This window comes from Cucurbita pepo, chromosome LG11 (assembly GCF_002806865.2).
Source record: "Cucurbita pepo subsp. pepo cultivar mu-cu-16 chromosome LG11, ASM280686v2, whole genome shotgun sequence".
In the NCBI taxonomy this organism is placed as follows: domain Eukaryota; kingdom Viridiplantae; phylum Streptophyta; class Magnoliopsida; order Cucurbitales; family Cucurbitaceae; genus Cucurbita; species Cucurbita pepo.
In genome coordinates, this window is record NC_036648.1 from 4,750,461 (window position 1) to 4,777,426 (window position 26,966).

The 26,966-nt window shown below is 34.7% G+C and overlaps 1 protein-coding gene across 4 annotated transcripts; it reads left to right on the forward strand.

The window, feature by feature from the left end:
- The first annotated feature begins 8,214 nt into the window (after positions 1-8,214).
- LOC111805374 (serine/threonine protein phosphatase 2A regulatory subunit B''beta-like) lies at positions 8,215-18,634 on the forward strand. Of its 4 annotated transcripts, none has more exons than XR_002816663.1 (14): positions 8,215-8,778; positions 9,042-9,284; positions 9,460-9,565; positions 9,633-9,732; positions 12,623-12,728; positions 13,049-13,139; positions 15,288-15,429; positions 16,173-16,320; positions 16,502-16,611; positions 17,021-17,177; positions 17,327-17,452; positions 17,541-17,690; positions 17,802-17,918; positions 18,018-18,634. XR_002816663.1 is itself a non-coding variant. In XM_023690433.1 (14 exons), the coding sequence occupies exons 2-13, from the start codon at positions 8,629-8,631 to the stop codon at positions 17,679-17,681; spliced, it is 1,620 nt and encodes a 539-aa protein (XP_023546201.1). In that variant the 5' UTR covers positions 8,215-8,472; positions 8,544-8,628; the 3' UTR covers positions 17,682-17,690; positions 18,018-18,634. The 4 variants fall into 4 exon arrangements, 3 of the variants coding, with proteins under 3 accessions (XP_023546201.1, XP_023546202.1, XP_023546203.1); XM_023690433.1 differs by lacking the exon at positions 17,802-17,918 and having other exon boundaries at positions 8,215-8,472; positions 8,544-8,778; XM_023690434.1 differs by lacking the exon at positions 17,802-17,918 and having other exon boundaries at positions 8,215-8,472; positions 8,601-8,778.
- The last annotated feature ends 8,332 nt before the right edge of the window (positions 18,635-26,966 follow it).

Consider the following 26,966-nt stretch of genomic DNA (forward strand, 5'->3'; position numbering starts at 1 on the left):
ACTTAGACAATTTAGGTCTAATTTAGATTCAGTTGAAAATCCGATCTAGGTAGAGTTTAATNAAATTGTTCAAATATTTTGACAGTTTTAGTGTTTACTATACCTTTCTAGATCAATTTTTAGTATGGGTGAAAAGATGAAACCGTTAACACAAAATTAAATGGATAGAAAATTAGTTTCAATATATTTGAAATTTTGAAAATTTTGTTATGAAATTGAGAAAGATAATTCTAAATTCTAATTTGTTTATTATCTCTAACACCATTATTATATCACTATATATATATATATATATTTATTTATTTATTTATTTATTTAAGCCCTTCAACTTTATTGGTAGATTTGATTTTTTTAAACTAATCAATTTTATTGTTTTTTAATATCACCCTAACCAATTCTAAAGAGTGATGCTATTTAATTGTCTTTGATTTTAGGATAATGTTGAATTATGTTACGATGTTATAATTTTCGTTTGGGGTTGATATTGAATTTATTTTTTTGAATTATTATGAATTTATTTGTGTTTGTTTGTGAACTTTTAATATATTTTATCTAAAATTTGTATCGAATAATTATAAATTATGGACAAATAATTTTTTTTAACTTTTTTTTTTTTAACAACTCCGACAACTCAACCTGAACCCAATCTGAAAATAGAGGGTTAGGTTGGGTTACCAATCTAACCAACCCGAACTTTTGAGCTGGTCCAAAAAAAATCTCTAAATCCAACCTAACCTAGATTATATATACCCCTAGATCACGGGCTTGTTTGGATGACTTGTATGCTATATGATGTGTGTTATGTTATGTGACAATTTATGTTAGAACATGAGTTATGATATGATATGAATGTTATATGATGCATGAATCTTCATATGTCATGCTACATATCTTATGTTAGCATGTTCCCACTATGCCTCCGAGAGACGTTGAGAAACCATGTATATTAACCAGGAAAATTTATCAATATATGTATGCATGTCTCATAGGAACGTGCCATGAAAATGGATGGAGGTATGATTTGCAGCAGTATACTTCTCCATTATTATTAGTACGTACGTGTAGCCTATGATATTATGTACACTATGATATTACGCGCGCTTCTTTTTCTCCGTGGCTCCGAGCAGTGTGATTGTACTCTAGCTCTTAGATAAGCCAAGGGGGTATGTATACGAGTCCGCCTAGTGGGTCAATATGTGCATGTTAAGACCGCACAACAACTCGCACACTATGAACACAAAGAACAAGAGAGAGAAAATGTAAGGAGAAATATTGATTAGAGGTTTATATTGATAACTTCAAGTGTGTAAAGTAATAGAGAATACATATACAACGATTTACTACACATAGTCGTTTACTATATATTATGACATTTTATTATAAATGTCATTTACCATATATAGCCATTCACCGTGTATAGCGTAAACTATAAAGAAGCAGCAGAGTCCATAATCTAAATTTCAGAACATCAACACATTTGTCAATAGTATCGTCTTTTGATCTATTTTGTCTTTGAATGATACGCCAAGTTCTTCAACAGCTGTATGACACTCGGGCTATCTACATAAAGATTCTTCTTGCGCTGCTTCTTGCCTAATTCTTATATATAGTCTTTCATCTACATCATTTTTCTAGCTTCAGCTATTGCCACGTACTCAGCCTCAGTAGATGAAAGAGCAACACATTTCTAAACCTTGAACATCCAACTCACTGTTGTTTCGTCTATAGTGTAGATATATCCAGATGTGCTCTTGCTTGAGTCTACATCTCCACTAAGATCAACATCCACAAAACGTTGTGGAACTACTTGTGCCTTCCCGAGTTTGATTTCTAGCCATGGAGGTGTCCAAAAAATTTAAATTTTCTCAGAAGGTCCTAGTTCACATTAAAACAAGGTTAGTATCAAAGTTGAGATAGAGGGCATCGAACAGGCGAAAAAAGGGACCCCACATGCCTACACATGTTTCAAAGCACGAAGACGCATGACAACACGTAGGGCTCACACGCATGGGCAAAGCCCCAGTGAATACAATTTTTACCTCTAGATTATGTGGTTACGACATGTGTTCCATGCGAAATGGACGAACAGTATCTCAACCGATGCACGAATCTATAGTTGGATCGCAGATCGAAAATTTTAGGACCTCGAATTGAGTCAGGTAGATCTGGGTGACGCATCTCCACAGACAGTTTGACACATTCTCCAGTGGCAGGGTGACACATGTCATCGGCTAATTCAGACGTGTTCTTTGTCCAATTGCGTAACATGAATCTGTTGTCCACTCGCCATTAACCTGCTTCCTAGAACCCGATGAGTTTTTCATTTTTTTATTATTGAACTATTTTCTTCCGATTTTTGAATATTCGAATCCATCACTCGAAACGGATTAGTTCTTTGAGGAAAATTATCGACCAATAATCTACCTATCCAAATACGATTTTCTTGTAATTTTTAGGCATACTCAACCCTATATAATCGAGTTCAAACTTGTGGAAAATTTGTGTGATTCCAATTACTCCAAGTCCGACTGCAAATCTTGGCCGAGTTTTAACACCAAACTTGTGTGATTCCTATCCAAGATCATCATATCCGAACATTAGATTTTAAAGACGACCAAAACTTCTCGGATCTTCGAAAAAACTGAAACTAAAACACGCAAGATTTTCTTTTGTTCTTTTTTCTTGGTTTTTGGAAAAAATGAATGATGTGATGATCTAATCGCACGAAATTAGCTTCTTCTCTCTTGATAGTAACCGTTGAGAGATTTTCTTTGCCAACATCGGACTCGATCAGTGGTACGAGCTTTTTCGTTCTTCTTCTTCTTATTCCTTTTCAAACCCTAGTCTCTCTCCTTATCTCTACTCTACCTTCTTCTTCTTCTTCNTTATAATATTTTTTATAGGTCCCTCGAGGCATCCCAAACAATTTTCCTTCGGCATCAGTTAGATATTCACTCTTCAAGACTCCTAATAAAACCATGAAAGCTAGAAATTTAAAAGAGCGATTAAGAAACAGTTACGTACATGTTGGCCTCGGGTGTTACAAAGTCTCATCTCCTTAGAAACCTTCCTCCTCGTGTTCCAAGGTCACTGCATCGTCCTGATGGTTACCCCACAATACTTTGACTAGGGGAATTTCCTTGCTTAGGGGAATTTCCTTGCTTCGCCACTGTTTGACATCATGTGCTAAAATCTTGACAGAGATCTCCTCATAAGACAAATTCTCCCGTAGTGAAAATGCCTCATGCTCTATGATGTGAGTGGGATATGGGGTGTACTTCTGTAGCATAGATACATAGAAAATATTGCGCACGGTGGCGAGGGCGGGTCGTAGTGCTACCCTATACGCCACAAGTCTTACCCTCTCAAGGATCTCAAAGATATTCACAAAGCGGGTCGTAGTGCTACCCTATACACCACAAGTCCTTCCTACGAGAGTCTGCATAACTCTTCTGCCAGTTTTGTGCTGTCAGTATCCTCTATCTAATCTTATGCACTGCCACATGAGCTATAGCGAACAAACCTTCGGCCCCATGAGCTGTTGCGAATCAACCTCTTTCCAGAATATAAGTGTCTGACACCTCCCCCATACAAGATTTCAAACAGTGTCATCTTAATCGTTACTTGGTAGCTGTTATTATAGGCAAACTCCATAAGAGGTAGGACACGATTAATACTGGTAACCCATGTAGACGAACAACTACCCGGTACAATTGAGCCCATCGATTCACTTGAAATGTACTCTTGCTTGGTATGAAGTGAGATGTCTTGGTGAGTCTGTCAATGTGATATCCCACATTCGTTAGAGAGTAGAATGAAGCATTCATTTTAAGGGTGTGAAAACCTCTCTATAGTAGACATGTTTTAAAACCTTCAGAGAAATCCCTTGGAGGGAAAGCCCAAAGAGAACAATATATGCTAACGGTGGATTTAGGTTGTTACAAATGGTATCAGAGCCAACGAGAATATTGGGCCCCGTGGATTGTGAGATCCCACATTGGTTGGAAAGAATAACAAAACATTCCTTATAAGGGTGTAAAAATCTAGTAGACGTGTTTTAAACCTTGATGGGAAAGTCCTAAGAGGATAATATCTGCTAGCAGTGGATTTGAGTTCTTACAGTCAGCTATAACCTAGATCACATCATAACCTTTTCTAGTTCTAGGTAAGCTCAATTTGAAGTCCATGCTCACTTCCTCTCACTTTTACTAGGGAATGTTCAACGGTTGTAGCAATCCTGTTGGGTGATATCTCGGAGCCTTCACTTATTAACAAGGTCAAACAACGGCTCACATACTTTGCGACATGTCTTTTCATTCCAGGCCACCAATAACAACTCTTCAGGTCTTGGTACATCTTTGTACTTCCAGACTAAAATGTCAAGGATGTATTGTGAGCTTCATATAAGACCTTCTTCAAAATTCCCTCATCCTTAGGTATACACAGATGACCTTGTCACAAGAACCCGCTATCTGAAGAAAGTGAAATTCTCTCGATGCTCTCTACCTCCTGCATATCACAGTCCTTGCTGAACTGTATGTTTGTAATCTGTGTGTCAATAATACATGTATGGAGGGTAGGTTGAACTGTCAGATCTCATCCGGTAACTTGCTCTGTTTGGTGACCAATGCAGAGGTATGAGTCGTCTTCCTACTCAAGGCATCTACTACAACATTAGCCTTACTTGGTGGTAAAGGATCTTGATGTCATAATCTTTCACCAACTCTAACAATCTTCTCTGTAACGACCCCTAGATTTCTGCTAACCTAAAGTTGCTACCGTCATCATTTCCTATACTCTTATGCAGAATTAAACCTTTAAAACTTCATCATAAAACATTGTCATGGACTTACATGTTCAAAAGCATCTTTAAAACAACATAAGAAATACTAAATAAAACAAGTAAAACATAAAAGTAAAAACACCCTGTACTAACCTAAGACTACGAAATAAAATACCATTATACTATGCATGTGTCATGGTCTCTACTTGCGATGTCATTGTCAGCCGTACAAAGATACCTTGCCTTTACTTGAAATAGAAGCAACACACGACCCACACGTGTGTTTTAAGAAATATTTAGTAAGTGATCCCACCATTGGGGTCATGGAATGCAAGCAATTGCAACTCATGTTCTAGGGACCTATAATTAAAACCATTGATAAGGAAACCCTAATTCTTAGCCCAATGATCTAAACTTATGGTGAAGCAAGAATCTTTAAATCAAAGAAATTAACCCCCCTACAACAAAATTCGGATGAACCCAGGGATAAGGCTAGAATTAGATTACCCTCAAATATCTACAAGCAAGATTTGGAGTCTTGTTCTAAATTGTGATTGAAATTCAGGTTGAAATTCAAACTGCCAAAACAATGACATGAAACATAGAAATAACAAAAATGATGCTCAAATTTCTGAAATGCCCACTAACTAATTTAGTGACCATAATTTACTCGCACTCCCTTTAAATATCCACAAAATAAAAAGTCAATTTGACAAATAACTTATCATTCAAGTGCAATTTATAGTAACTTCATCCGCTACTTCAACTGTGCAAATATTCATTTTTTAAGCTCCAAATAGTCCTTCCTCAATCGAATAAGCTTGTAACACATGAAATAGTGATTGAGCCGAACCTATCCAATTTTGTAGATGAAGAATGAATACTTGTTGAATCTTCTTGGCCTTGGATCGTGTAATAGGTCCAGTTGGAACACCATGATCCTTATCACCATCATAGGGTTGGTCTCCTTTGGGCAACACCATCATAGGGGTGGTCTCCACTGGGCACGTGTCGTCATACATAAGACAAGTCTTCCGACTGAGCCGATAGTAAGGCCACTTACCTGGTTGGCTTAGGCCGAAGCTACTACAACTTCTTGATGCTAGCTTAACGTTGCTTTCTGAAATTTAATTCAACCTAAGGAGTCCAACAATCAAAAATTAAAATTTTACTATGGAAATTGGCTCACTACTTTTGCATAAAATAATTTAAACTTACTCCTAATAATTTAATTACCTAATTTTGCATAAATAATTTAAACTTACCCCTAATAATTTAAACTAGCTAAGTCTAATGTCATATTTCAAAAAATTGAAACTATGAGAAAAGGTCCGAACATATTAAACTCAAGTCAAATCAGCCAAAATGCTAGCCTTAAGCCATCAGAAAGTGTATTCTTCGACTAGCTCGAACCATTCAAGTGGGATGATAAAATGAAGTGAGGGACCTCCCCTTTAGGCCAACTCCTCACTATTCAACTTAGGCAATCTGGGACAATTTTTCTTCCTTTTAATTTTTTTTGGTTATTATATTCTCTCGCATGTTCAGCTCTCTCTCGAGACTCTTATGAATAGACTCTTATTTTGTTTGTTTTTAGCCTTTATCTTTTTAGTTATCGTCCAAAATTCGAAGCCTAAAAAATCAGGTCATGACTGTTTAATTCTAACCTACTAAACATTTAACGCCTCGTTTATTGAAGGGCAAATGAGAATCGAGAAATGAGAATGTTAGGACTCGTCTACCCGTAAAAAAAAAAAGACAATCTCATTCCTTCCCATAAGACCTCATCAATTTCATACACATTCCTTATTCAATGTGTCTCATTATGTTTTCATTAATAATTTTCATTCTTATTATTTATCTCACATCCAATAAATGAGACCCACCATCTTTAATTAATTATTTAGATTCTTTTTCTCTTATTTAAACTACTAGCAATGTTTCCTCTCATTCAAAGCATATGTATAGATTCATTTATTACCCCTAAATTAAAATTTTATATTTAATTTTTTTTAAAATGATCTATATTTTAAAATTATTCCAACAATATCTTTTCTATTAAAATAAATGATGAGAATTGACGTGACAATTGAGGTGTGAAAATTAAAAATCGTTACGGCATATAAAAGAACAAGACCATTGTTACCATTAAGTTTATTTTATAATACATCGTCAAAATAATTACTCTTCCAGTAATTTTAAAATTTAAAGATAAAAATATTCTCTTAATAATTTAAATAATTATTATGCAAATTTATTTATTTAATACATTTTTGAAAAGGTAAAAATGATGGAAACTAAATTGAAATTAAATCAAATTAAATTAAAAATTTTAAAAATTTTGATTTTATGAGAAATCATTTAAAAGCTGTAATTTTAAAATTTCAAAAATTATAATAAAATTATTATCGCATTTCTATAGATAATTGAACTCGCTCCACTTATATATATATATATATATTTTGTTCCACACAACACAACTTTCTGTAGGTAACACTCGCAATCGAGAAGAGAATACAAGACACTCGGTAGAAACTACTACCTCGTATTGCTTGTGATTTCTTAGGATGATGAACTAAGTACCGCGAAGGGGTATACTAGATGAAAGTATTGGTTGTGATTTGTTGGGATGATAACTAAAGAGAGTGGAAGGATATATCTGTAGTCAATTTATTCCTAAAATCTCCAAATCATTTTTCTAAATTTATTTCTAAAATCCTAAATCATTTTATTAACATAAATATAGTCACCTATTAGTTGAGCTTAACTTTATTGGGTCGGGTCAATGATGATATTTTAATATATATATATATATATATATATATATTATTTTATTTGTTTTTGAAATTTTTAATCATAATATTCATATGACTCGAAATCGATCAGTTCAATCTATCAAATCAAAATTATTAAGATTCAACTGAGTTAGTTTTTTCTTTATTATTTCGATTTGGGTTGGGTTGAATTTTTTAAAAATAAAAAATTCAATCACTTTGAGCGTCGACATTGTTTTGATATAATCAACCCGACCAAACCTACAAATAAGGTTATAAATCAATGTAACCTTATTTTAAAGATATCATAAAAATTAAGAGTATTTAAAATTTATAACAAATATTAATGATAAATTTGGGTCCGGTGAATACTTTATATTTAAATTTGACGATATTTTAATTATTAACGTAATTAAGACTTTTAAAATAATTAAAAAAAAAAAAAAATCCGAAAGGTAAACCAGCACGTGGCAACCGCACGTGATTTGGTATACTGTATTTTGGATGCCTTAAAAACCATGGGGAACCGCGCTTCCTCCTTCCTTTAGCCGCTCTCCATTTCTCACAAAAGTATTGCTTCAGATTGCTGTGTCATTATATATATATATACATATATATATATGTGTATATATATATATATATGTGTGTATATATATATATGTTTCTCCAATTTTCCATTTTTCCGAGAAAAATCACCCTCTCTCTCTCTCCCACAAGCTTTCCCATCTCCCTGAAATCGCAATCGATCTCTCTCAAACAGTTTTCTCTCGCTTTCCCTCCTTTTCTCGGCCTCCAATCAACCATTTCAATCTTCTTCCACCCTCTTGTTGCCAGACACACCAATCCCACTTTCACTTCCTGAAGATCTGGGACTCTCTTCTGTCCTCTGTAGCTCTAAATCTGATCAACAAATTTGTGGGTTGCATTCCTTGTTTAATCTTGATTTGTTGTTCTTCAGGATGCTTTGACATATATTGCCTTTCCAGGGTCGGAATTGGCATCTAGGGTTAAGTGATTGGTCTTGCTGCTTGATATCTGTGCAGTTCATGCGAGAGTCACGCTCTGGTTTCGATGAATATGGAAATCTCTTGCGATGTGGCGTCCTTGGACGCTGAATTGTTGCAGCTGGCGGAGGTCTCTCCTTTGGCGATTAAATCCAATCCTGATTTTGTCGAGAAGCTGTTTGAGCAGTGGCTTTCGCTTCCTGCCACTAATCGCCTGGTACTCCTCGTCTTCTAACCTTCATTTCCTTGCATTACAAAGTTCGTTCAATTGGGGAAATTCTTGAATCATGGATTTTGATATTTCCATGGAAATGCTGCTTTGTGATTTATAAACTTGTGAATTCCAGTTGTTTAAGTTATAGATACTCCAGAACATGTTCTATGTGCCCAAAAGATCGTATCCCTAGCTGGAATGTATTCAGTCCTTTGCACGTGTATGGAATGTATTCGAATTCATTGTTTATCTATTGTATCTTTTAGGTCACGTCATTGTTAAACGATGCAAAGGCTGGTGTACCCTTGAATGTGCCTGGAAATTCTTCTAGTCCTCATGCTTCTGCTACCAATTCACTGCCTTCTATATTTCCTGCTGGAAGTGCTCCTCCTTTATCACCGAGAAGTATATCTGGTTCCCCTCGGGTGATGAGACCGAGGGTTGGTCCTTCTATTTTAGGCTCCCCACTGAAAGTGATTAGTGAGCCAATTAAAGAACCAATTCCGCAGGTTAGGTGGCGTGTGTACTTGATTATCTTTTGCTGTTATATTCATTAACAATAAATTCAGAGCTATGGGTCATTTTTATTCGTCTTTTATCTATTAACCTTTGGTCTTATCAGTTGAATTTGATATTATGGAATTATGATGATAGTTTCTAATTGCAAAACTTTTACTATTACAGTTTTACTTCCAAAATGGACGTCCACCACCAGTTGACCTGAAAGAGCAATGCATGTTCAGGACCAATCAGGCTTTCTATGGACACTTGGATGGGTTACAGATCCATGGTGAGATATCTAAAAAAATTATGTCTCATTTCTCCAATGGACACTAACTCTCCTTTTGTTATGCCAGAATTTAGGGCAGTTACAAAAGAAGTATGCAAGTTGCCATCATTCTTTTCCACTTCTCTTTTCAGAAAGATAGATGTTAATAGCACTGGCATTGTGACAAGGTAGGTTTCTCTTGTTGCTGGAGAACGTTCTTCTAGTTTGGCGTATATATTGGACTTTGTTTCTGTTTCTTGTCTCCTTTGGTTTATCAGTAAATATTTTAATTCTGTATTTTTTTTGTTCAATGAACTCTCCATGCTACTTGATGCCTGACTTTGCTGCTCAAGATTGATTGTGTTATCTTTTTTTTTTTTTTTTTTTTTTTTTTTTTTTTTTTTTNGTGTGTGTGTGTTGGGATAAGGAATGGCTTTGTGCGGAAGAGTGAATGATTCCAAAGCCAGACCATACAGAAATACGCTGCCTTCAGAAAATTGTATTAATCGATATTTTGTTATTTCGAATTTCAATTTTTATAGGCCTTCCTTAAATTAGATCATAATATTGTTTAGTACTCTTTGGATTTAATTATTAGAATCTAGAGCTTCAATTTGTCTTCTTCTTTTCCCTGTCCATGGATGTGATTGATGTAGGGAGATTAGATAATACTTGTGGAATTATTCCTTTTAAGTAATTTTTAGTCTTTTAAATACTTGGTTTATTCTTATCCTTTGATCTATGATAAAGATTTGAGATAGACTTCTTGGAGAGAGTTCTCCTTTAATCCATTAGGCTACACCAGTGATGCTCTTCACAAAAGGCAGCTCCTGAGATGAAAATGTAGTCTTTCCGAATCCTACACCTACCCACAAATGGACATTTAGTAGGTTATATTCCAATTGGTTTTGAATTGATAGGGTGGTATTTTGTTACAGTCCAACAATGATTGATAATACTAATCTAGAAGTGGATGAGAGAATCTTCGTATTCTGGGCCCCAATGTAGTTTGAGTAGATTGGCTTATGTTAAAGTCAAGTATATGTGAAATTATAGGACATGTAGATTTTTTTAAAAAAATTATTATGTTAGTGGTACGATTATAATTATTAGTTTGTTTGCCAAAGTTGATCTATAGTAACTATAACCAATGAATGATTGTGTAATTCTTGGGCGTGGGTGACATGTGACTAGTTTTTCTTAATGAATAACTGAGCTATCATTGAGAAGAAATGAAAGTGAAGTGTCTAGTTTTGGGTTGGGGAGTGGCAAAGAGTGTAGATCTTTTGGAAGATCCATGGACTTTGGGTTGAACAGAAACCCTTCCCACCCTCTTTCATCACTATTATTTGCTTCGCTTGTTGGATCCAATGTTTTAAAAGGCTAAAGGTGGCCTTGAAGCTTTTCTTCTTGAATTGGCGAGGCATAAGTTTCAAGTGTTAAACATAGTAGTAATAATAAAGCATAAGCGAAAACCACCTTTGTCAATTGCCACTTAAACAAAAATTCTAAAAGGATATTTTTAATCTCTCTACAACTATCATTAATAGGATTGACTTATTCTATAAATTGTCTTCAATGCTTTTAAAGTCACATTGGCGAAAGTAGTAATAGTTCGAATTGTCACAACTCAATTTTTTATATTTTGGAAGAATGAGACATTAATATTATTCTTCTCATTACATTAGGTGTAGATATTTTAAACCTCAACGTGTTTTCATAGTGACACAAGCCTCTTATGGTTCAAATGTGGCGTAACTCTCAAGGTTAAAAAGTTATTGCCTTGCCTCAAGGCATAAGCCTCAGTAACCTTTTAAAACATTGGTCGGATTGGAAGTAAGAGGCTTTTGGTATGTTAGTGCTGGAATGCTTTTAAGTTAGTATTGGAGGCTTGATTCTAGAAGGAATTTTAATGAACTTGAGTTGAAAGAGGTGGTCTAGGTTGAACTCTGGGATTTGTTGAGAGGTGTAGCAAATGGAAACTACGTAAGGAATTGAGGACAAGAATGCAAAGCTGCCTGAAGAATTGAAGGAAACAATGTGGCCTTGGATGCTAAACTCCTCTCCAAACTCCAAGTTCCTTAGCTACAAGGTGGCAGCAACGTGGTCCATTATCACTCGATCTGGTTACACATCATACCAAAGTAAGATGGTCCCCTTTTTGTTTTTTTTTTCTTCTGTTTCGATCATGACAGAAGACTCCCAATAAAACAAAACAAAGCTTGACAAGGGACAAAAGTATTTGATTTGACCTTCCTTCCAAAAAGAAAAAACTGCTAGTCATGGCAGTGCATGATTTTTATGATAATAGCGGCATTGGAGATGATGGAATAGTAATGCAAAGAATGGAAGAGGAAACATCAGGATGAATGAAAGTGTGAGAGAAACTGGCATATTAAGACATGGTTGTATTCGTGGATAGGCGTAATGCACATTTTCATTTCTTTAGAGTTGGTTAAGGAGCTGAGTGTACCTTTGAGTGAAACATTGTCCCAGGAACTCTTCCAACTAGAATCAGTCGATTTCAAAGTTTTCAGCTTTCTCTCAAGCCACAATCTCCAAAAAAAAAATAATAATAATAATAAAATACAAATAAAAATATCAAGCATAGCGTTGACCAAATTCTTCCAGCTTGACCAAGTAAGGGCTTCCATTAATAAGTTAGAAAACTGCAACATTAATATACGTTGGTCAGCGGCAGCTCTAACCAAACGCTTTGAAGAGATTTGACTAACGAGCACAGGAGCATTGGGGAATAGCATAAAGAAATGCAAATGATAATCCTCCTGTGTTTTACACAAAATCCATCCTCTGGGAGATGATGCAACGCTTTTTCTTTCCATCCTTTTGATTGAGATGAATAATATGATTTTTAGAGGCCTATTGGTTGTCTCGGTGATATTAGTTAAAACACACACAAACAAACCTAAACACTTGATGATTAGAAAAAATAAACTTGGTTTCTCTACTTGAAGCATGTGTCTAATATTCTTCTCAAGATTTTTTATCATCATCATCATCATCATTTATAAAAAAAAAATAATAAAAAAAAAAATGATCATCGTTATTATGTTTCAGGGATGCTTTTATTGAGTATTGGATCAATGGAAACATGTTGACACTGGATATAGCAACCCAAATTTTTAGGATTTTAAAGCAGCCGGATCTCAAGTATCTGACTCAGGTTTCCTTCTATTTTTAATTGTTTCCTTTCTTTTCTTCTTCTTTGAGTCCTGATCATTGTATTGAAAAAATAAATGTTGATTATTATATTTATCAAAATTTTAGTATTCTTTAGACTATTGTTTCTAAGAAAAAAAAAAGGTATTTTTAGTGTTAATATAGCACCATGAATTACAAGCTGTTTTCTGTGAATTACCTTGTGTTATTTCCTACATATTTTATTGTAACCCAAAGATTATATTTAGTAAATGGTTAAATGAAATTGATATCATCTGAAGTAACCATATCTCGGTGAAGTTGAGTATTATGATTTTATGACAGGATGACTTCAAACCTGTGCTTCGAGAACTCTTAGCAACGCACCCAGGGCTAGAATTCCTTCAGAGCACTCCAGAATTTCAGGAAAGATATGGTTGGTGCCTTTGTCTGAATTTTCCTGCTTTAATTTGATGGGTATTCCTGGTTTGCTTTGTATTTTGTTTTTCGTAATAATCATGTTTTTCTTTGGTTAATTTAACTAACTTCTTTCTCTAATTTTTGAGCTATCAAATCTCTTTCATCATGATATTTATATAAAATATAATATATTGTTTTCCTTACGAACAAAACCAGAACTTTACTGATATATGAAAGGATCATTAGGAAGTTTGTGGGGGAGGATGAGGCATCCTCAAAATAGAACAATCTTAATAATTGCTCCTTCACATTACAAACAAAATAGAACAAAAGAAAGAGAGCCTACCGACTTAACATTGGAACCTACTTTTTGACAAAGGACAATTTTTTTGCTGTTAAAATGAAAAATTACTGAAGTGACAACTTCCAGTAGTACAATATAACTAGTCGAACAATAAAATTCTAAAATATAGTAAAAACTCAAAAACCATTCCATAAGACATAATAAAATTCATTAAACACCCACTACGCTTTCTGCCTTATGAGGGATACAACCAACAAAGACAATGACATTGAAGTCTAAAGAATAAGATTACTAAGGAGGTGTGAGCTTCAATTGTGGGGGATAAAACATTTTTTTCGAGAAGGAATTTAAGAGATGAAGAACAGGTTGCTCCTGGATTTATTGAAGACTCGAGCTAATTGGGGAGGTCATTAAAAGAGTTTGGGTACTGGATTATTCAGGACAATTTTCTGTTAGTTCCCTGGTCAGACTTTCAAAAGATCCAGATGAAGCTTTAGAAAAGAGGTGTACAGAGCTGTTTGACAGGATGTTGTCCAAAAAAAGTGAAAGCGTTCTTATGGTCAGCTTGTATAGAAACTCTGAATACAGTGGAGAAAAAGTACATGAAAGATGTCCTTCAATGGTTCTCTAGTCTCTTAGTGTGTGCTCTGTTTTAATGAATGTGAAAACGTGCATCACTTGTTTTCCTTGTAAGCTCTCAGCTGGAAATTGTGATCTTTAGCCCTGTAGTTTGGTTTGAATTATGTGTTTCCTTGCTAGTTGAAGGAGAATATGATGTGGCTATTATATGGTACGTTCTTCAAGGGAAGGGTTGAGGTTTTGTGGAATCTTGCTGTAGAGGAAATCTTATGCAATATATGGGTAGAGAGAAACAGTAGAATCTTGCAGGTATTTCGAAGGAGTGGGGAAGGTTTCTGGTGTGCAAAATCCTCATGGATAGGGCATAGTCCATGATCATGTCATGGATGAGATTAACAACTTCTTAGTGTACCATTAAATTGGTTTCAGTTTTGGTTGCCAATGTATATAGCATTCTGAGAAAGCATTGGGAACACCTCCGCAGTTTCCTCTTCTTTGAGAGTGTTTCAACCTTTATAAAAAGAAACCTGACGTTAAAATCATCCAGGCTCAAGGCCCATCAATGCTCTCAATATTACCTCTTTTGGCAATGGTTATTATATCCGTTGCTCCTCTTTTGAATGTATAGTGTTTTAAAAGGTTGACGGCTGAGAGCTTGATGACATGTAGGATTTGAATCTTTATGTTTCTAAATTGTTTTCCGGTACAAAAGGTTTTGTAATTGAGTAGTTGGAGGCTTTGTAATATTGCTAGACCATTTGTCCATCAGCTATAGTGGGGCCCTTTACTCTTTCCTCTTTGTCTAGTGTTCTTCTTCATTTGCAATGTGGTCGTTTATTTATCTGAAAGAATATGGCACTAGAGTGGGGCCTTTTATCCTCTCCTCTGTCTTGCATTCTTCTTTGGTTGCAATGCAGTTTATTTTTTCTGAAAGCATATGGCACTAGTTTGCCATGGTCTTGCGGTGTAGTTCATCTAGTTGTACAGATTGTTGGCCTTTTTAATTGCATCTGTTGAGTTGACATTAGCATTGTTGGTTAGGCACTGGTGTGCATTGGAATTGACCTTGCAGTCCATGTTAGATGCCTGCTGTTGTAAGCAATTTGAGTTTCAGGCAGGGGCTTGATACTGGGTTCCCTCAAGGCTTCTTGCTATGATAAATCATCGTAAACCTGCTTGATTCTAGATTCTTTTTAAATTTACCTTTTATCATGAAATTAGACTACAGCACTTTATAATTTGTTGTTCATTTTTTTAATGAACTTTTATTTTGTAAACCAGCTGAAACAGTAACATATAGGATATATTTCTACATAAATAGAGCTGGAAATGGTCAGCTTTCGCTTAGGGAGCTCAAACGTGGTAATTTGATTGATGCAATGCAACATGCTGATGAAGAAGAGGACATCAACAAAGTTTTGAGGTAGGTTTTTGACTGAAGACATTTGTTGTCTTCATGAGTTCAATTCATAAATCAGTCCCAGACCTAACTCATTGACTCTGCATTATCATTTTCATCTTCCCTTTTATGCTTAACCTCTTTCTTTCTTCTATCGTATCTCCCTCATGGTTTTATCATTCTGTTTTCAGTTTTTGTCAAAAGGAAGCCTTCTTTTTCGTAATTTCTTTTTACTTTTTTATTTTAATCCATCGAAGAGTTCTCCATGAGCTCCCATAAGCGATTGGTTCATGGTGGATTTTCATTCTAGCCGTTCTTGTAACTTTTGAGCTAATACTTAATAAATGGTTTCTTAAAAAGGAGAAAGAAGGGTTTTAGTCTTGCTAGTATCCCCAACGAAGGAGAGTGTACGAATTTGATGGTGATCTCTGCATTGGTTGCAATTCGGGAACTGTATCTCTATTTTGTGCCAGATTTTGTTGGGTCCAACCATCAAAACAGATTCCACCGATATGAATCCCCCTTTTTTCTCTCTCTAGATGCAGACTAAAAAAATGCAAGAGATAGAGGAGATGGCCTTAGGAGATTTAGTCTTCTTTATTATAATGTAGGCATAAGAAGAAAAAGTAGATCATTTTGAACCTCTTAATTATACTTCTTTCTTACATATGTTACTTCCAAATTGGATTTTTATGTAATGATCGTATGTATTCTTACGAAGGTATCCTATTGATTGTCGTTTAATGTGCAATAATTGTTAATTGTAGGTACTTTTCTTATGAGCATTTTTATGTAATATACTGCAAATTTTGGGAGCTGGACACGGACCACGACTTCTTGATTGACAAGGAGAACCTTATCAAATATGGAAATCATGCGCTTACCTACCGTATTGTTGATAGAATATTCTCTCAGGTTTGTGAATCATCTGGGACATTGCTTTGTTAGAATTGATTTAAGTTGATTCCAGGTTTCAGTTTTAAATGGAACTTCCTTAGAATCCCCAAGATTTTATTCCATTTCTATTGCTTTGTTTATTTCATTTATAAAGTGAGTACTGGCATTAACTTCTCTAAATGATTTCATGTGATTCTAGGTTCCAAGAAAGTTTACTAGTAAAGTTGAAGGTAGGATGGGATACGAAGATTTTGTTTATTTTATATTGTCTGAGGAAGATAAATCATCTGAGCCTAGCCTTGAGTATTGGTATGTTATGTCCTCATTTTCTCTAATTAAGTGAATATTGGCGTTTCCTGATATTTTTTTTACCAGGTCGTATAAATTGTTTGTAAGATGGCTCAAGCTTTCAGGCATTATTATTATCATCATTATCTTTGATGATAAACAATTTTGTTGATGTATGAAATTGTAAAAGAGGGGAAAAAAATTCCAAACCAAAGGAATGACAAAATACTTCTCCTATTGGTAACAAGAGTGTAGGCTCTTTTTAGGCATCATTGACTAAATACTTGAGAATTAGTCATTATATTATGAGTTGCAGCCGGTATGATTTGTTGTTTATTTACTTTGGTTTGTCTTCTCCAGTTTTCTATTCCTTGACCAAGTTTGTGACAATCAGCCTATTGTGATGATGATGCCTTGTGGTTTTTCCTAGGTTCAAGTGCATAGATTTGGATGGTAATGGAATTTTAACACGGAATGAATTGCAATTCTTTTATGAGGAGCAATTACATCGTATGGAATGCATGGCTCAAGAACCTGTGCTTTTTGAGGATATTTTGTGCCAGATAATTGATATGATTGGACCTGAGGTTCATCTTCTACTCCTTTATTAGTTTTGTTCTCCTGTGTTACGATGTGTGTCCAAAGTTTTCGAAAAATATCATCTTTGAAAGGTTCTCCAAAACATTGTGAATTAATAAAGGGTATTGTTTTGCTTTACACAATGTCCTCCTTGCAGAATGAAAGTTATATCACTCTACGGGATCTGAAAGGCTGCAAGCTTTCTGGAAGTGTTTTTAATATTCTTTTTAATCTGAATAAGTTTATGGCCTTTGAAACACGTGATCCATTTCTTATCCGCCAGGTACGTTAGCTTTTATTTTACATGGCCATTGCATTGCGATCGGCTATGATAATATGTCGGGTGATAATTTTGAGCTTGTGTCTTGCAGGAGCGCGAGAATCCTACTTTGACAGAATGGGATCGTTTTGCGCATAGAGAATATATTAGGCTTTCAATGGAAGAAGATGTGGAAGATGCCTCTAATGGAAGTGCAGAAGTTTGGGATGAGTCTCTTGAAGCTCCATTCTGAGTGAGTTGGGTAAGCTAGGACAATTATTTCTGCATTAATACCCATTAGTCGAGATTCAGTTCAAATCTTAACGAGGTCGAATAGTTAATTAAGGCTGAACGTGATAATGTCATTTTTGAGGTCGAACTTTTTGGACAGAGACGAAACAAGGGATGCTTGGTTCTGTTTATGCACCTAATTTTTATGATGCTTCCTTCGATCAATAGCAAAATGGCACGCCATTGGACAGACATGATCGTACGATTACTGTATCGATGAATAGCACGAGTACTACTATTCTCGACTTAGACAGAGTTCTTGATAATTCCATTCGGCCTTTCTTTTGTTTTTTTTCAGGGAGCTTGAAAAGTAACGTTTTAAAATTGGCCATCAGATGAAGAAATGTGTACGGACGGAGCAGTTTCTTAAGAACGAGAATGCAGAGTGGTGCTTTCTCGAACACGAATCGCAGGTCTCCGATCGCTGCTTTGACCAAATGCTCTACTATTTGCGTGGAACATCCCTGTAGATTGTACTGATACAACAACATTCTGTAAGTGTTGTCTGCTTGGCACAGGTCAATAATTCAAGGCCATTTATTATTTAGTTCATAATATGCTGCCTTCCCCTCTTTCCCCACCTTCAATTTAAGCCTATTTATATAGAGATAGATATGATCATCATCATCATCATCATCTAAGCCCCTTTTTTTGGTTTGTAATTTTATTCTGTTTCTCAAAATGAAAAAGAAAAAATATATATCCTTTCCCCTAATTGTGACTTGGGTGCGGTTCTGTGATGCTTTTCGTTGTATGACTTTTCTTTTTGAGTGAATGGGCAGCTCAGTCAGTCAGTCAGTGAGTCTCTATATCCTTTTTCTGTGTAAGAGCTGGGAATTTTTGTTATTTATGAATATTCATTTCAACTTTTCTCCCTTTTACAAGTTCATGTAATAAAACATTACTCTCATGACATTAAAGAAGCATTAGATAAGCACTCTTCTTTATCCCGTCTTTGTATCAAGACGTATTTTTTATGCTCCGTGATGATCCTTTTGTCAACGGATGTTTCTATTACACTCGTAGTCTTTAAAGGATGAGAACCAATTATCTAGCATCTACATTGAGAATTAAAGTATTGTATACGTCATTAGTCTGATCCTTTGTAGGAATTACCTGTAATAACGAACTTGCAAAATGAATCTGTTTATCTTGGAAATTTAGAGGCGTTGAGGACAAAAATTGTTAGCGTTAATATTCGTATTATTAGTCATTTGTTTAATAGTTAGCGTAATTTTTTTATTTTAAATGCTCGGAACAAATTATTATGTTCCAAATCGAATCCCTTATTGTTATGGCAATTGATTTTAGCTTAGCTTTTGTAAGTGTTCCTATTGAACAAAAGCTAACTGAAAAGCCTAAATGTTTTTACCACTATTTTTTTTATATTTTTTCTCGGTTTTTCTAAGCATTTTTTTCTTCTGCTTCATTTTGAAACTCGACCCCTAAAACTCTTAATGAAATTTCAAAACTTTGAGCTTGAAAAAAGAAATCGAGATAATTAATTTTCACTCAAACTTGGATCATATAATAAATTTTCTAATTTTTGTAATTAAATGACTAGAAATATCATTGAGTTTGTCTCAACCTACTGAAATTCTATCTACTATATTAGATTCTAAAGTTGAATTCATGATTCATGTTCACAAGAAAAATAATTAATATAATGTAATATATGAAAGAAGGTGGCATGTCTTTACCATAATAATTTACTTCAAACATAATAGTAATGTTGCTCGTTGCTCCTTGCTCGTTTTGTGAAAGTGCTCCTTGCTCGTTTTGTGAAAGTTAGAGACAGTTTTATAATCTACGCTATCATGTATTATTATTGTATTAGAACATGAAGGTGACAATATGATAGACCATTGTCAATTATATAATATTAGACTATGATAATCATGGTTGCCCATTAAAGTTGACATCCATCATAAGTGAGTTTTGATTGTATCCATTATTTATATGGGGCAATAGTGACAATAATGTACGTGAGTTCGATCCCGAAGGAGAAACAGTTATAGCTACATAAGTCAAATAAACCTAACATTTTAGGAACGAAATAATCAAATGGGAGTTAGGAATATGATTTCACAAGATGAGTGATGAATTCACTTAGGTACTGAGTCAGTGCTTGAATCTCTACTTCAATGCTTTCTACTGTGATAATGAAGGATGAGATACTGTAATATATGCTCTGAGTGTTTGATGGATGTTATCTTCTTGTTGAGTACGTATGTATGTTTCTAGGTGATAAATTTTGTGCTCAAGTCGTTGATAGGAATATCTTTCTATTAAGCGTGGATGAATGTTTTAAATATGATCCATGTGCTAGAGCTAAAGCGATTTTTCAATTTGATCCAGGATAATACATTTCTAGTAGATTTAGCACCATAGAATTTTAGGTGACCATTAGGGGTATAGATCTAAGAGCACCCAGAAGTTGGATTAACCCCAAGGTGTTAGTCCCAAACGTCCGGGGAATGAAAGGTGAGATTTAAGCTGCCTAGACATATTAAAAAACAAACAAACAAACAAACAAGACAACAAACAAACAAACAAACAAACAGCCTCATACCAATGTTGTTAGAGATTTGAGACTAGAGAGGTAGTTATTTCAAAGTGAATGTTGTTAGAAATTACATGTTATGATCTTGTCCACTTTGAGCATAAGCTCTCATAAGCTCTCATAAGCTCTCGATTGATGTTGTGATTCTGTAAATCAGTCTTGAAGAGAGATTCGGGACTACACAATAGTTAAATCATGTTGGTTGTTCCTAGAACTTTAAGACCTACATAGAAGCTCAGAATGCTTACTGAGTTCGTTGATCCTAAATAAAGCACATGGAAACCTGTTAGGAATTAGACGTGGTGAGAGCCTACAAATAGATTGCTTACCGAATATTTTTATACTCACCTCTTCCCCCTTCTTTATTCTTCAGGTGGCCATAAGTTACTAGGGGTAGTGCTCAAGAACTGCGTTGTTATAGAGAGGTGTCGACCTAAGACGTAAGTGTAGTCTGTATTTTCACGGGTTATCTTTTATACACTTTTGTATCCCATTCTTGTTCTCCATTTGTAAACCACTTGAAGAACATGTGTTTTCAAGTTTTGGATTTTGGATTAATTTGCCCAAAATTTGACAAAGATGATTGAGAAGGAAAGAATAGAAAGCCGAAAATTAGGAGTGTACATTCAACCCGACAACCCGGACCAACCCAACCGGAACTATAAGGGTTGTTTGGATTGGATTAGCATTTCAGGGAGGGTTGGGTTCATTTTTTTGGACCCGAACTACATTAGTTCGTGGATAAAACCTTCGGGTTGACCGAGCCAAATAAAAATATATAAATTATATTAAGAATTTTTTCGTATTAATACCTCGTCCTCTCTAAGGATACCCACCCCATTACAAATTTCGCTTGGTGTTATTTTTTTTTTTTATGTGAATAATTATAGATCAATTTGTGTTTGTTTATGAACTTTTAATATATTTTATGTAAGATTTTATTCAAATAATTATAAATTGTGGATAAATAAAATTTAAAAAGAAAAAATTTGACAACTCACAACCCAACTCGAATCCAACCCGAAAATAGAGGGTTGGGTCAACTCGAACCTTTAGATTGGGTCAAAAAAATCTCACAATTCAACTCAACTCGAACCTATACACCCCTAGCGGAAATCCCTTCATAGGTAAAAATAAATAAATAAATACAGAGGGTTGGGTTGGGTTACCAATCCAACGAACTCACCTTTTGGGTTGGGTCAAAAAAATCTCTCAATCCAACTTAACCCGAACCATGTACACCCCTAGCGGAAATCCCTTAATAGGTAAAATAAATAAATAGTTTCAAAATTCATTAATTACTCTGTTACTTTGACATGCCTCAAAATTATTGCCCATTTCCTTAGAAAGGAAGTGAAGATTAGTGAGAGTAATTATGGTTAATAAATAATGTCCCCTCACTAACAATGTTCAAAGCAATGGTTTTTTACCACTTTACCCTTCAATTTTCTCCACAAACAAATTTTCAATTTTATAACCTAAAATCTTACTTTACCACTCATTAATCTTTCAAATCATTGAATCCATCCCTTTCTCCTCTTTTTAGATGCGAGGGCGTACGAGTCAACTTTCTCCCGAATGTTTGTAACAGTCCAAGTCCACCGCTAGCAGATATTGTCCTTTGCTTACCCTCATCTGCCATGAGAAGGTTTTCACATCCTTATAAAAGGTGTTTCGTTCTCCTCTCAAACCAATGTGGGATTGTGGGCTCTCACAATTTACATTGTTCTTCGTATAATTGTTTTGATGTCACGTAAATGATCGAAACATTATCAAGATTAAGGATGTTCGTGAGTTGGGTTAGATCAGGTTAAGAGACTCAATCCAATTGTTCTAAGTTTTAATTTTTTTTAAATCCATTAAATAATTAACTAAATTTTAATTTTTTTGATTCAGAACATTTATTCAAATTTTTATTTTTAATAAGAGTACAACATAATTTATAAAACATCTATTTACACTTTACAAAAACATTTAATTAAAATTTTAGAATATATATTTTGAAAAGTTTTAAATAGTTAAAAATTATTTTAAAAAATAAAAATAATTATTAAATTAATAAATATGGTAAGCAAAAATGTATATTTTAAAATTAATAATAAATTCGAGTTAGTTTGATTTGACTCAATCTATAAAACATTCATTTATTTGAACCCAACCCAACCCAACCCAAACAATGTTAATAATACTAGTGCTGAGGGCAGTGTTAAAATATCATTACTAGCCCAATAAGGTTAAGCCGAACCATTGTATCAGTAATTTTATTTAGGTTAAGAAAATGATTTAGATATTTTAGAAGAAAAAAAAGGTTGAGAAATTTTAGGAATAGATGGCCTACTATATCTACAGCTCGACCCTATTCATCATCCCAAACACTCCAAGCAATACAAAGTAGTAGTTTCTAAGTAGTATTTCTTCTCGATTGGTCTTAATAAAGTGTGCGAGTGTTTCCCACAGACAGGTGTGTTCAACAAACAATATGGGTCAAGTTGGACAGATTGGATTTTTGAGTTATTGAATTTTTGGAATACTCCTAATCAAAATAGCTAAACAATTTGATGACGGTGAGAATTTGAATTTTAGTTCTTTCAATATATTAAAGTATAACTCAGTGAGTTCGTCCGTCAGTCTCATTATAGATGCATTTTGTTGATGTCGTGAGTTGATATCTACGTTAAGAAAAAGACACGAGTAATCGGCATACAAAAGAGAGGAAAAGGCAAAAAGAGAATAAGAAGTAAGGCAAAATGGGGAGCAAACTCAAAGTGATTATGAAATGAAAAGCAAAAAAGGAGGGGACAAGGTATGGGCATATTTGTTGATAACAATGAAATGGGATGGGCCTCACCATTGCATAAAACACCAACAATACACCAAAACTTTATTTCTTTGCTTCTTTTGTTACCCTAAAGGGGTGAAACCAATACCCTTTTTTTATCCTTCAAAACCATTTTCTTTTGCATAATGTTTCGTTTTTACCGTCATTTTTTTTTCGTTGGATGATGAAAGTCTCACGTCAGCTAATTTAGGGAATGATCATGAGTTTATAATCAAATAATACTTTCCTCATTGACTTAAGGCCTTTTGGAGAAGCCCAGAGCAAAGCTACGAGAGTTTATGTTCAGAGTAGAGAATATCTTACTATTGTGCAGAGTTGTGTTCATCTAACATGGTATCAGAGACAATGGATTGGTAAATCCGAACTCCAAAAGGAAAGGAGTCGAGCCGACTCGAAGGCATAGTAAAAAATGACTAAGACTCCAAAAGAAAAAGAAGTTGAGCCTCGATTAAGAGGAGACGTACTTTGTTCGAGGGGAGGTATTGGATGATGAAAGTCCTACATCGACTAATTTAGGGAATGATCAGGGTTTATAACCAAATAATACTCTCCCCATTGGCTTGAGGCCTTTTAGGGAAGCCCAGAGCAAAACCATGAGAGCTTATGCTCAGAGTGGACAATATCTTACTATTGTGCAGAGTATGGTACCAGAGACATGCCCTAAACTTAGTGGTGCTAATAGATTGGTAAATTCTCAAATGTCGAATAAAGGACTCCAAAAGAAAAGGAGTCGAGCTGACTCCAAGGCATAGTAAAATATGACTAAGACTCCAAAAGAAAAATGAGTCGAGCCTCGATTAAGGAGAGACGTACTTTGTTCGAGGGGAGGTATTGGATGATGAAAGTCTCACATCGGCTAATTTAGGGAATGATCATGAGTTTATAATCAAAGAATACTCTCACATATTTTTCAGAGACAAAAATAAAAAAAATTAAACTACCGAAAATGTGTAGTGAATTGGTCACACGAATAAAATTCAATTTTTGTTAAAATTAATATTTTTTCTATTTGAGCCAAAATTTACTTAAAATAATGAAATATTTATTGTACGAACATTTACCGTAAATTTGAACATAACTCAATGAATAAGATAACAAATATTATTTCAAAGGCCAATCATCGATCTTCCTTTCCACAATCGTTAAAGAAAAAAAAAAGTACAAAATTCATCATTCGAGGTCATATCTTAGTTATTAATGTCGTGATCGTAACGGGACAAAGAATTTTAGAAAATGACATCCTCACGTTGTCCCTACGCTAAAACCTAACTCTCCGAATATGTTCGTATGTTAATAGAAAATAATAACAATTTAATTTGGAAGAAAAATATTAAATTTTTTAATAAACCACATTTTAAAAGTTTAATTTCCCTCAATTTAATCATACTATCAAATTTCTAATATTTAATAATTTTGTCTCAAAAATTTTAAATTTATAACTATTTATTAACTACAATAATAATAATAAAAAAAAAAATTATCAAAATTAAGCGTGTTTAGTAGAACAGGGGATAGGATAGACCTTGCCGCTGTCAGAGGGGGCTGATTGGAGGACTGCTGTAAGACAGGCTGCCAGAATGTAGGCCTTGTGGCATCGGAAATGATGGCATTGGTGGGCCTATGGAGGACATATGCCTTACAAACTTAGGGGAGACACATGCGATTAATGCTCGAATGTAACGATTCAAGTCTATCGTTAATAGATGTTATCTTCTTTAGATTTTTTTCTATCGAGTTTTTTCTCAAGATTTTTAAAACGAGTCTGTTAGGAAGAGGTTTCCACACCCTTATAAAAGAATGTTTCTCTAATTGATGTGGGTCTTTGAATAAGATGGAGGACATATGCCTTACAAACGGGACTGCTCGAATGTAACAACTCAAGTCCACCGCTAACAAATATTATCTTTTTTAGACTTTTCCTTTCGAGTTTTCCCTCAAGTTTTTTAAAACGAGCCTGTTAAGGAGAGGTTTCCACACCCTCATAAAGAATGTTTTGTTCCCCTCTCTAATCGATGTGGGCCTTTGAATAAGATGGAGGACATACGCCTTACAAACTTAGGGACATATGCCTTACAAACGACACTCATCGACTGTAACAGCTCAAGTCCACCGCTAACAAATATTATCTTTTTTAGATTTTTCCTTTCCAGATTTCCCTCAAGCTTTTTAAAATGAGCATGTTAAGAAAAGGTTTCCACACCCTTATAAAAAAATGTTCTGCCCCCCCTTCTAATCGATGTGGACCTTTGAATAAGATGGAGGATATATGCCTTACAAACTTAGGGACATATGCCTTACAAAGGGGACTGCTCGACTCTAACAACTCAAGTCTACCACTAATAGATAGACTTTTCTTTTCAGAGCTTTTTCTCAAGGTTTTTAAAACAAGTCTGTTAGGGAGAGGTTTCCACATACTTATAAAGAATGCTTCGTTCCTCTCTTTAATCGATGTGGGATCTCCGACTAAAAAATTTCCTAAAAACTCTAACCAATTAAATTTAAGAACGCTCGTGAACTTGGATATCTGAACCCCTAAATCACAAAGGATAAAACCCTCAAATCAAGATAATGGTAACTTTTGTAAATTTGATATAACAATCTTATTAAAGAAAGACTCAACTTGAGACATTTCAGTGGACAAAGATACACATAGCTTGAGACATTTCACCGACCATTAATAAATGTTGAAAAATACTTATTTAAACGTCTTAATTTTTCAAACACGCTAAAAGAAAGCTACTTGTGTTGACAGACATTTATCATGAAAGCGAACCAAACGATCAAGGTCAAGCAAACTCTGTTGAGAATGAATGTTTCATACACGCAGTGAAAGTATTGGAATCCACTTGGATTTTATGTAGATTTAAACGAAAAAGGTTAAATAAATTTATTTTAAAAAATATGAAAAAAGTTTTGACGGGAGTCTTTAATCCACTTGTTCCCGTTTCTCTAATGGTTGAATCTCTTTAACAAAGTCTTCATCACTATTACTCGAACACAAAGTCAAGGTTTATGGGAGTCTCTGGAAAGAAAATTTCAATAGATTGGAGGAGAAGAGTTTAGAAATGTCACGACCTGATATTCTTGAAGTTCCGAATTTCGACCGTGACTAAAAAAAGACAAAGTGTGAAGGCCCGAAAAGGGAAAAAAAAAAAAAAAAAAAAAAAAAAAAACAAAACTCTAGACCGCTCAGCTATAAAGAACAAGAGCCTGAACTATAAAGAAAAACGGTAAGAGTTGTAGCTCGAGAAGTAAAGACCCTACATTCCAAAGGAATAACTTTTTCCAAGGTACCGTGACAAAGCCAATAGATGGAGGAACCTACATGGGAACGAGAGAACGAGATGATGCCGAAGCAATCTAACTTACTCCAAGTATGAGGTACTTTCGAGGACGAAAGTTTCTTTTTTTCTACATGAACTTTTTGTGATACGCATATATTTCCAGTATGTCAATCCATGTCTACGTTATGCCGTATGAGACACTTGATGAATTATGTATGTTAAGAATGAATGATATACTAGGTACATGTTCTGTCATGAAAAGTATAGAAGTATGATGTGCATCATAACCATGTACCATGATTTGAAAATGCAAGACCTCATTCATATTGTATGTCACGAACACGGAATACTTCCCTAGTACATTTTGTATGGGACCCGGACATGATGTGCTCTTTCCCTTTTGTTGGTTTCTAATAGCATGAACGTAACTCCGACATGGTGCGTAGTGAGTTCGATGGGCAGATGTGTGAATCATGCATGGAGAAGTATATCCAATTTTAGTTAGACTTAGTGGCATAGTCGTAAAATGCAGAGATATAAAGGTCAACTGTGTAACCATCT